The 12118-nt window shown below is 36.9% G+C and overlaps 1 protein-coding gene across 2 annotated transcripts in view; it reads left to right on the forward strand.

The window, feature by feature from the left end:
* TTLL7 (tubulin tyrosine ligase like 7) overlaps nucleotides 1–12118 on the forward strand; it is a 142298-nt gene that overhangs the window by 117858 nt on the left and 12322 nt on the right. For both annotated transcript variants that reach the window (XM_049616917.1, XM_049616918.1), the window contains one exon: nucleotides 9716–9889. In XM_049616917.1, the coding sequence (XP_049472874.1) occupies nucleotides 9716–9889 (174 nt within the window). The remainder of the gene's footprint in view (nucleotides 1–9715; nucleotides 9890–12118) is intronic.

Below are 12118 nucleotides of genomic sequence, written 5' to 3' on the forward strand. Positions count from 1 at the left end.
TGATGAGAAAGTTGGTGAAAAATATTGGATTGCTGGATAATGAGAGGCTTTTCAAGTCTCTGGATTTCATTAATACCTCCCCTTTATTGCCAGAAGTATTCAGTATTCTGTATCTTATTGTTATATCACTAAAAATGGTTGTTTAAAGTTGTTTCCTGTTATGTATCTCTGAGCATTAGGGAATACCAAACAAATTTTTAACCAGTTAATTTTTCTTTTTGAATTTATGGATTTTGGCTCTTCTGTTTTTCGGAAGTTAGATACAGAAAAAAGGCAGATAAGACCTTGGGTTCTTTAAAAAGGAACTGGTATTATAAGTTATTTTTACATCCTTTCACCTTCTTATTTCTATATGCCTCTATATGCCAGGTGTAGTGGATAGGAGGTGGGAGACATAGTTCTAACATACTCAGTTTGAAAGATAGGTTTCCTTTGTGCAGAGAAAGTTAGCCTAGTACCAAATGAAGCAATTCCTATCCATTTTCTTTTTTTCTTTATGAACACTGGTGCGCTGACACTTAAATATGAATTAATAGAGTAGAACGTGGTCTTTGGCCTGTGGTGGTGAACATACACAACAAAAATTGGTAAAAGACTTTGATCCACATATTTATTTTAAATATTTAAGGAAGAATGAGAGATTGAGAAGCCAGAGCTGGTGATATTATAACTTATATAATATTCAGACTGTTCCATCAAATTCGAGTGTTATAGAAAAAGCTCTTTTTACCTTGCTTCCATTTTATTTGTTCTTTTCTTACCTCTCTATACTCCAAATCAGGAAAAGAAAAATTGCCATGATGTGTGTAACTTGATAGTGGATCTAATCAAATGGCTCCAAAGGATCAAAATAAAAATATATCCAAATTAAGAGAAGAGGATGTAGCAATACTCAGAATTTCAGTGGAGAGAAAAGTCCTAAGCAGACAGTCGTAACACAGGATGTTTTCCTGAATGTATTTGTATTTATATGAAATTTTTATTTATCTGGGCCTAAACATGTAGGACTTTGAAATTAAGACATATTAATTATAAATACATTCCCTAATTAATTGGTATTCTCCAATATGTTTCTTGATCAAATTAGGTTAAGTCAATTGCACACACACACACACACACACAGGTATATATGGGTATATACAAACATGTATGTGTTATATCTAGTTTTTCTTATATTTAGTAATAAATTAAAACTTATTTTAAAAGTTAATTTAGCTAGCACATTACTGCTTCTTGAATGCAATAACTTTCTTAAAATAATAAACAGTATTATATTTAGTCCTGAACATCTCAGGATATGGAAGAAAATTTACTCCTTTCAGTCTATTCATTTGAATCTCATTCCTTTTAAGAAAACCTGTCATTCACTGATGACATGCTATCTTTTTAGGACCACATTTCTCCCGAAAAAATAAACAGTAGCCTTTCTACTAAAAAAATGCCTTTCTGAGTTTTTAAAGCATTTTTAAAAATTCCAAAGATATCAAATATCCACAGAAAATTGAAAATGGAGTCTTCGAATTTCCCACTGGGAAGTAAATTTCTTCAGAAAAATATTTTCCTTAATATTTTTTTCTTTCTGAAAATCTACTGTTTTCTTTCTCTGAGGGTTAAGCGAGTTGGTTTATGTAAAACAAGACCTGAACCATTACCAAGTCTCAAATAAAACTTTCCCCTTGAGACTTAAAAAGAATTTCATTTACACTAAGGAAATAAATCTCTTTCTCTCTTTCTCTGTGTCTCTCTCTCTGTGGTGGTGGGGGTGGGTGATGAGGTGTTTCCTGATTGGGATCATCATGGTAAATTTAGAATCATAAGTATATTTATATATATTTGTGTACCTGCGTGTGCATAGACACACACACACACACACACACACACACACACACACACACACACTAAGTTTACCAAGAAAGTGTGTACTACTACCTGCTTTGATATAAGTTGAGTGCATGAAAGGAGGAAGAACGTGATGTTTGAGATTTCAGTCAGGCAGTATTCATTGAGATAACATTACTTCTAGAATAGAGAAACTGTGCTCTAGAAATATCATGGATATATAATTACATCTGAAAGGGTTTTGAAAGGAGTGGTCATAGTCAAAGGATTAATTTACATGTTCCTAGCACAGAGACTACAAATGAAATCACAGCAAATTTTAAATTCTTTTGTGGGATCATTATTTTTTTCTATTTTTTCATCTTTTATTTTTTCCCCCTTTTTTAAAAAAAAATAAATTTTAGTTAGCATACAGTGCAATATTGGTTTCAGGAGTAGAATTGAGTGATTCATCACTTACATACAACACCCAGTGCTCATCACAAGTGCTCTCCTTAGTACCCATCACCTTTCTGGCCCATGCCCCACCCACCTCCCCCCATCAACACATAGTTTGTTCTCTGTCATTAAAAATCTCTTGTGGTTTGTTTCCCTCTCTTCCCTTCCCCACCTCCCCTTCTCATATGTTCATCTGTTTTGTCTCTTAAATTCCACATATGAACGAAATTTGTCTTTCTCTGATTGACTTATTTCACTTAACATAATACATTCTAGCTCTCTCCATGTCATTGCCAATAGCAAGATTTCTTTCATTTTGATATCTGAGTAATATTCCATTATATATATGTATGTATATGTAATATTCCATATACATATATGTATGTATAAATATATCACATCTTCTTTATCCATTCCTCAGTTCATCAATTGATGGACATTTGGCTATTGTTGATAATGCTGCTATCAACATTGGAGTGCATGTACCCCTTTAAATATGTATTTTTGTATCCTCTGGGAAAGTACCTAATAGTGCAATTGCTGGATCCTAGGGTAGTTCTATTTTTAGTTTCTTGAAGAATCTCCATACTACTCTCCAGAGTGGCTGCACAAGTTTGCATTCCCACCAGCACTGCAAGAGGATTTCCCTTTCTCTGCATCCTTTCCCACACCTGTAGTTTCTTGTGTTGTTAATTTTAGCCATTCTAACAGATGTGAGGTGGTATATCATCGTGGTTTTGATTTGTGTTTCCCTGATGATGAGTGATCTTGAGTATCTTTTCATGTGTCTGTTAGTCATCTGGATGTCTTCTTTGAGAAAGTGTCTATTCATGTCTTCTGCCCATTTCTTAACTGGGTTATTTGTTTTTTGGGTGTTGCGTTTGATAAGTTCTTTATAGATTTTGGATACTAACCCTTTATCAGATATTTTGTTTGCAAATATCTTCCCCCATTCTTTGGGCTGTCTTTTAATTTTGTTGATTGTTTCTTTCACTGTGCAAAAGCTTTTTACCTTGATGAAGACTCAAGTAGTTCGTGTTTGTTGTTGTTTCCCTTGCCTTCAGCAACCTGTCTAGTAAGAGGTTGCTGCAGCCTAGGTCAAAGAGGTTGTTGCCTGTTTTCTCCTCTAGGACTTTGATGGTTTCCTGCCTCACATTTAGGTCTTTCTTCCATTTTGAATTTATTTTTGTGTATGGTGTGAGAAAGTGGTACAGTTTCATTCTTCTGCATGTTGTCGTCCAGTTTTCCTGACACCATTTGTTGAAAAGACTGTCTTTTTTTCCATTGGATATTCTGTCCAACTTTGTCAAAGATTAGTTGACCATATAGTTTCTGTTCTGTTCCATTGATCTATGTGTCTGTTTTTGTACCAGTACCATATTGTCTTGATGACTGCAGCTTTATAATATAGCTTGAAATTCGGAATTGTGATGCCTCAAGTTTTTTGTTTTTTGTTTTTTGGTTGTTTTTAAACATTTGGTTATTTGGGGTCTTTTCTGGTTCCATACAAATTTTAGGACTGTTTGTTCCAACTCAGTGAAAAATGCTGGTGGTGTTCTGATAGGGATTGCATTAAATGGGTAGATTGATGGGTGCCTGGGTGACTCAGTCGGTTAAGCATCTGACTTAGGCTCAGGTTATGATCTTGGGGTTTATGGGTTCGAGCTCCATGTCGGGCTCTGTGCTGACAGCTCAGAGCCTGGAGCCTGCTTTGGATTCTGTGTCTCCCCCTCTCTCTGACCCTTTCATGCTCATGCTCTGTCTCTCTCTGTCTCCCAATGATAAATAAACACTAAAAAAAAATTTTTTTTTTAATGGGTAGATTGCTTTGGGTAGTATAGACATTTTAACAATATTTGTTCTTCCAATCCATGACTATGGAATGCTTTTCCATTTGTTTGAAGAATGCTTCTTCAATTTCTTTTATGTGTGTTCTGTGGTTTTCAGAGTATAGATCTTTTATCTCTTTAGTTAGATATATTCCTAGGTATCTATTGTTTTTGGTGCAATTACAAATGGGATCAATTCCTTGATTTCTTTTTCTGCTGCTTTGTGATTGGTGTATAAAAATGTAACAGATTTATTCACGTTGATTTTATATCCTGCAACTTTAGTGAATTCTTGTTTTCGTTCTAGCACTTTTTTTTGCAGTTGAACTTTCGGGTTTTCTGCATAGAGTATCATGTTGTCTGCAAATAGTGAAAGTTTGACTTCTTCCTTGCTTATTTGGATGCTTTTATTTCTTTTTGTTGTGTGATGCCAGTACTGTGTTAAATAGTAATGATGAGAGTGGACATACTTGTTCCTGACCATAGGGGAAAGACTCTCAGTTTTTCCCTGTTGACAATGATATTAGCGGTGGTTCTTTTGTATATGGCCTTTATGATGTTGAATTATGTTCCATCTATCCCTAATTTATTGAGGGTTTTTATCAAGAATGGATGCTGTATTTTGTCAAATGCTTTTTCTGCATCTATTGACAGGATCGTGTGGTTCTTATCATTTCTTTTATTAATGTGGTATATCACATTGATTGATTTGTGAATATTGAACCAGCCATACAGCCCATGAATAAATCCCCCTTGATCATGGTGAATAATTCTTTTAATGTACTATTGAATTTGATTTGCTAATATTTTGGGGGGAATTTTTGCATCCATGTTCTTCAGGGATATTGGCCGGTAATTCCCCTTTTTAGTGGGGTCTTTGTCTGATTTTGCATTCAAGATAATGCTAGCTTTGTAGAATGAGTTTGGAAGATTTCTTTCCATTTCTATTTTTTGGAAAAGTTTGAGAAGAACATGTATTTACTCTTCATTAAATGTCTGGTAGAATTCCCCTGGGAAGCCATCTGGCCCAGGACTCTCATTGGGAGATTTAAAAAAAAAAAAATTTTTTTTAATGTTTATTTATTTTTGATAGAGAAAGAGAGAGAGAGAGAGAGAGAGAGAGCATGAGTGGGGGAGGGGTAGAGAGAGAGGGAGACTCAGAATTCAAAGCAGGCTCCAGGCTCTGAGTTGTCAGCACAGAGCCCGATGCGGGGCCTGAACTCATGGAGTGCGAGGTCATGACCTGAGCCAAAGTTGGACGCTCAACTGACTTGAGCCACCCAGGCACCCCTCTTGTTGATTTACTGATTCAAATTCTTTGCCAGTTATGGACCTGTTCAAATTTTCTGTTTCTTCCTGTTTCAGTTTTGGTAGTGTGTTTCTAGGAATGTGTCCATTTCTTCCAGATTGCCCAGTTTGTTTACATATAATTTTTCATAATATTCTCTTACAATTGTTTGTATTTCTGTGGCATTGGTTCCTCTTGCATTCATGATTTTATCCATTTGGTTCCTCTTTCTTTAGTTTTTGATAAGTCTGACTAGGGGTTTATCAATTTTGTTTACTCTTTAAAAAAACTAGCTTTTAGTTTCATTGATTTGTTCTAAAGTTTTTGTTTGTTTGTTTCTATAGCATTTATTTCTGCTCTAATCTTTATTAAATTTCCCTTCTTCTGCTGGATTTAGGCTTTATTTGCTGTTCTTTTTCTAGCTCCTTTAGGTGTAAGGTTAGGTTGTGTATTTGGAAACTTTCTTGCTTCTTAGATAGGCCTGAATTACAGTGTACTCTTAAGACTGTCTTTGCTGTATCCCAAAAGATTTGGACTGCCATGTTTTCATTTTCATTTGTATTTTTATATTTCTTCTTTAATTTCCTGGTTAACCCATTCATTCTTTATAGAATGTTCTTTAACTTCCATGTATTTGAGGGCTTTCCAAATTTTTTCTTGTGGTTGATTTCAAGTTTCATAGCATTGTGATCTGAAAATATGCATGGTATGATCTCCATCTTTTTGTATCTGTTGAGGGCTGATTTGTGACCCACTATGTGATCTATTCTGGACAGTGTTTCATGTGCACTGGAGAAGAATGTGTATTCTTCTGCTTTAGGATGAAATGTTCTGAATGTATCTGGTAAGTCCATCTGGTCCATTGTGTCATTGAAAGCCATTGTTTCCTTGTCGATTTTCTGCTTTGGTGAGGTGATCTGTCCATTGTTGTAAGTGGGGTATTAAAGACTCTTATAATTATGGTATTGTTATCAGTGACTTTCCTTATTTTCATCATTAACTGATTTATATATTTGGTTCTTCCAAGTCGGGGGCATAAATATTTACAATTGTCAGATCTCCTTGATGGATAGGGCCATTATGATATAATGCCCTTCTTCATTTCTTATTACAGTCTTTGTTTTAAAATCGAGCTTGTCTGATTAAGTATGGCTATTTTGCCTTTCTTTGGACATCCAGGAGCATGATAGATGGTTCTTCATCCCCTCACTTTTAATCTGCATGTGTCTTTAGCTCTAAAATGCTCTTGTATGCAGCATATAGGTGGATCTCATTTTTTATCCATTCTGATACCTTATGTGTTTGGATTAGAGCATTTAGTTCATTTATATTCAGAGTGTTAATTGAAAGATATGAATTGAGTGCCATTGTATTACCTGGTGATGCTCTCTGGTCCTTTCTAATCTCTGTGCTTTTGGTCTTCCCCTCACTCCCCCTCAGAGTCCCTCTTAAAATTTCTCGTAGGGCTGGTTTAATGGTCACAAACTCCTTTAGTTTTTGTTTGTCTAGAAAACTCTTTATCTCTCCTTCTGTTTTGGATGACAGCCTTGCTGGATAGTGTATTCTTGAGTGTATATTTTTTCCATTCAGCACATTGGATATATCTTGCCACTCCTTTCTGGCCTGCCAGGTTTCTATGGACAGATCTGCTGTTAACCTGATCTGTTTTCAGGTTAAGGACTTGTAGGTTAAGGACTTTTTTTCCCTTGCTGCTTTCAGGATTCTTTCCTTGTCTGTTTATTTTGTGAATTTGACTACATATCTTGGTGATGGCTAACTTTTTTTCAATTTAATGGGAGTTCCCTGTGCTTCTTGGATTTTGATGTCTGTGTCCTTTCCCAGATTAGGGAAGTTTTCAGCTATAATTTGCTCAAATAAACCTTCTTTCCCTTTTTCTTTCTCTTCATCTTCTGGGACTCCTATGATACAAATGTTATTATGTTTTAATAAATTGCTGAGTTTCCTAAGTCTGTCTTTGTGATCCCTGGCCTTTGTTTCCCTCTTCTTTTCAGCTTCATTATTTTCCATAATTTTTATCTTCTGTATCGCTTATTTGCTCCTCTGCCTTATCCATCCTCGTTTTTATGTCTTCCACTGGGTTGGCATCTCAGTGATAACATTTTTAATTTCAGCCTGACTAGAATTTACTTCTTTTGTCTCTGCAGAAAGAGATTCTCTGGTGTCTTCAGTGCTTTTTTCAAGCCCAGCTAGTATCCTTATAATCATTGTTTTAAATTCTAGTTCAGACATCTTACTTATATCTGCATTGATTAAATCCCTGGCCATCATTTCCTTCTGTTCTTTCTTTTGAGGTGACTTTCTCCATCTTGTCATTTTGGAGGAAGAAAACAACAACAATAATAATAATAGAATGGAATAAAAGTTTAAAAATTTTTAAAAATCAAATAAAGGAAGCTAGATCCTAGGTGTATTTTGGTCTGCTAGTTAAGAGAAGCTTGATAGGAAAAAGTGAAAAAAGGAAAGAAGAGAGAAAAAAATTAAAAATTAAAAAAAAAATAAATAAAGTGTCCATTCTGTATCCAAGAAACAAAAGAGAAGAAAAACACAACAAAAACAGAGGCACCAACAACAAAATGAGCAAACTAACAAACAAAAAAACCAAATGAAACTAGATCAGGTTTCCCCTAGAGCTGAAAATTTGAAGTAGTCTATGGTAGGCTAAACTCAGGGAAAGGATTTGTGCTGGGCTTCTGGGAGAGGGGTCTGCTGCTCAGATTCTCAGGCCAACTTGTCCTAATGGAGATGTGCCTGGAGGGCACAAGGGGAGCTTTGTGTAATGGCTCTATTCTCCACTTGGAGGCACTGTTTAGCTCATTGGGGTGGATCAGTGTTGGTGGGCTAATAATGATAAATGGCTTCACCCCACTCTCTAGTCTCCAGGGAGGGAAGTTTGTGCCCTCACAGATGCATGATCAGCCACCCTTCCTGTGTCCACTGCTTCCATCAGCTCCCTGCCTTACCCCTGTCTGTGTCTGAGCTGTCCACCTATCAAACAGTGCCTCTCTCCAGAGTTTTATCTCAGGCACAGCTGTGTTTCAAAACCCCACACTTCAGAGACCTTTACAGTTCAGACCCTCAGTGATCTTCTGGGGGAGGATCTCACTGCCCTGTGGCCGGCTTGTCCCAGGAAATGGTCATGCCACCGTGCAGTGGCAGTACTCAGAGTTTATGGTAAATCACAACACACAGCTGGCTCCAGGATTTGCTGGCCTCAACTGGCATCTTTCTTCCTATATCGGTGACAGCTTGGTGGTGCCCACCTTGTCTTTTACCCACAGAGAGGTTGTATCACCTCTACCAAATGTACTCCAAACAGAGGAACCATTTCTCCCTATGGGACCTAGGGGATCCTCAGGCCAGTTGCCTGCTCCTGGGGCCCGGACAACACCAGAGTCTGATCTCTGAAACTTCAGACTCTGTGCTCAGCTGTTTATAAAAAAAAAAAAACTGGCAGTATTGAAACCCTCTCCTTCCCCCGCTCCGGTGGTTTTGGGAAACCATTTTCTTGTGCAGTCCCCTGTGTGTGTTTTCACTCTTTCTCTCTAGCTGCTTTCAGGGGGAGTGTTTTCTTATGCAAACCCGAGTGCTGCTCTCTCGCTGCAGCCACCTCTGTCTTTCCCCTCTCCATGAAAATAGCTCCCTCTGCTCTGCAGCACCGCAGCTTTTCTCTCCCCCAGTTCACCTGTCTGCACCAAGTACCTGCCTCTGCCTTCCTCTGTATCTCAAATTATGCAGATTGTTCTGTTAGTCCTCAGATCTACTTCCTAGGTGTTCAGAATGGTTTGATGTTGGTCTAGGGAAGAGACAAGTTGGTCTAGGGAAGAGAACAAGTTGTTCAAGGGAAGAGACAAGTATAGGGTCCCCTTACTATTCCACCATCTTAACTCCTCAGATCTTGGGATTATTATTAATATAAAGGTAAAGATAACGAGGACTTTAGAAAGCTTAAAGTTTTAGAATACCTAACTTTTGAGAAATAAGCTCGATATTTTACATATACTTTAATATAGAGTAATGGAAATTTTTAGGAGGTGTTGGGAAGCCATGCTGATAGCTACCCACAGTTGGTATCAGTAAAGTCTTTAGAGACAAATAGCATATGAATTCTATGTTGTGTTTTTTAATATAAAGATTAATTTTCAAATATATATTTATTTTATGCCTTTCAACCACCTGCGGTCACTTCACATGTTCTGAGGCCACTTCCACTTTTCCTTATTGGTTTGTTGCTAGGTAAGTGATAAAGCTGGTTGCCTTTTTTAACAGCCACATGAGGTCGTGTCTGTTTCCATGCCCACAGATCCTCTTGGGAGAGTATTTTCAGTAAAAGCCCGGAGGTGGTGACTCCTTTGCAGCTCCAATGTTGCCAGCGCCTGGTTGAGCTTTGTAAACAGTGCCTGCTAGTGGTTTACAAGTATGCAACTGACACAAGAGGATCACTGTCAGGCCCTGGTACTGATTGGAGTAACTCCAGGTACTTGTATACATTTCTACACCCTGTGAGTTTTATATAAAGTAATGCCACAATGCAGTTTGCAACTGAAAGTCTCTTTTCATTTATATAGCTAGAGAAAAAGCTAAAGACCAAAAATTCATACCCGCTATTATCTACAAAAGACTTTTAATTTGCACAGTCTTTACCTTTGAAGGACCAAACAAGGACAACAGCCACAAACCTGAAGGTGACAGAAATAACCTACATGGAAATGAGATTATTTGGTTTATATACTTTTGCTTTCAAAAGCCAAGTAAAAGCATCCAAAAAATGGTAATAAACTTTTTGCTCCAATAAGGATATTTATCCATCAGCCTGATAAGTTGGGAAGATGCCTTTAGTTTAATTTTTGTTGTTCCGTATGCCTCCACTACTCCTTTCATCACCAAACAAATCTATGGGAGGTGAATTTTGTTAAGTTCCATTTAAAAACTGAATTTTAATAAATATTGTCCAGTTAAAATAGGTAGTTTTCCAAATCATAAAAAATAATATTGTTTTTAAGCTGCAAAAATACAGAGTAAAAAAGAAGTACATTTTAGCATTTTTCTGTACAATCATAGTTCCCATTAGAATTAAAGATGGATGGGGCGCCTGGGTGGCTCAGTCGGTTAAACATCCGACTTCAGCTCAGGTCACGATCTCACAGTCCGTGAGTTCGAGCCCCACGTCAGGCTCTGGGCTGATGGCTCGGAGCCTGGAGCCTGCTTCCGATTCTGTGTCTCCCTCTCTCTCTGCCCCTCCCCCGTTCATGCTCTGTCTCTCTCTGTCCCAAAAATAAATAAACGTTAAAAAAAAATTTTTTTTTAAAAAGAATTAAAGATGGATATGCGACTTCATTTTTAGTATATATACATTGAAGTACTATTCAAGATAGAAGAGAATAAACCAGGGGTGCCTGGGTGGCTCAGTCGGTTAAGCGGCCAACTTCGGCTCAGGTCATGATCTCGCGGTCCGTGAGTTCGAGCCCCACGTCGGGCTCTGTGCTGACAGCTCAGAGCCTGGAGCCTATTTCAGATTCTGTGTCTCCCTCTCTCTGACCCTCCCCTGTTCATGCTCTGTCTCTCCCTGTCTCAAAAATAAATAAAACGTTAAAAAGAAAGAAAGAAAGAAAGAAAGAAAGAAAGAAAGAAAGAAAAAAAAGAAAAAAAGAAGAGAATAAACCATGACTTTGAAAAACTAAGTGATAGTCAAAAGATGATAGTATTCAACTAACAGTTGAATAGGCAATGAGGAAAATAGAACCACCATAGCTTGGATTTTCTTTTTGAAATACCTAGAAATTAATCTGTTTATTATAAAAATCACAGAGAGTATATTAAAGCTAACTTTCTATAAACTGACTTACAACAGCAGAATGGCTTGGAATATATTTAACAAAAAGTATTGAAATATGTATTTTTAATCTTTGTATTGGATTCTGACTGTTGCATTACCTTTAGAAGCTGCTTGATCAGAACAATGGTAAAGATAAAGCTAGCCATTAATATTTGAAATATGTGAATATCAAAACAATATTCTACAGTTTAATGGTTTGAAGCAAATTATTGAACTACAACTTATATTACTTTCATTAGTATTTTCATATGGTTTGAAAGAATGATGGTCATCATTGAAATATTACAGTATATAAATGAAGAGGCTTCATTTTAAAGAGTGATACCCTGGAAGGATGATCAGAAAAATCTTAAGTTCCAGTCTAGGAAGCATGGTTTCAAAATCTTTAATGTCACACTTGCAATTACAGATTTTGTAACCCATTTTCTGTTGAGGGATCTTATAACTTTTGTAGACAGCCAAAAATAGGATGAGGTCATTCTGGAGGAAGAAGTTACACCTTGCAGTTGGTTCAGGCCTTTTTATTTTCTCCCCCTTTTGGTGGTCAGAAGAGATATTCTTGACTCTGGAACCTTGAGTTCTGGACTTCTGATAAATGCTCACTATAACCCAAGTATGGTTATATTTGGGGGATGGATATTAGTACACACACCCTCTATTTCTGCCCAAGTTCAGAACCATTTGAGAGAGAAATGTAGGAATCAAACAGATGATCATCAGAATGTGGCTTTGTTACTGAGTAAAGCTACATTAAAGGACATGGTATAGATTTGAGCCAAGTGAGTTCTCTAAAATTGACTTTGAGAATTAAATGTACTGATCCGGTCATAAGCAGAGCTGGATCAACCCAAACCTTCCACACTAACCCAT

The sequence above is a fragment of the Panthera uncia genome, assembly GCF_023721935.1.
Source record: "Panthera uncia isolate 11264 chromosome C1 unlocalized genomic scaffold, Puncia_PCG_1.0 HiC_scaffold_4, whole genome shotgun sequence".
Classification (NCBI taxonomy): Eukaryota; Metazoa; Chordata; class Mammalia; order Carnivora; family Felidae; genus Panthera; species Panthera uncia.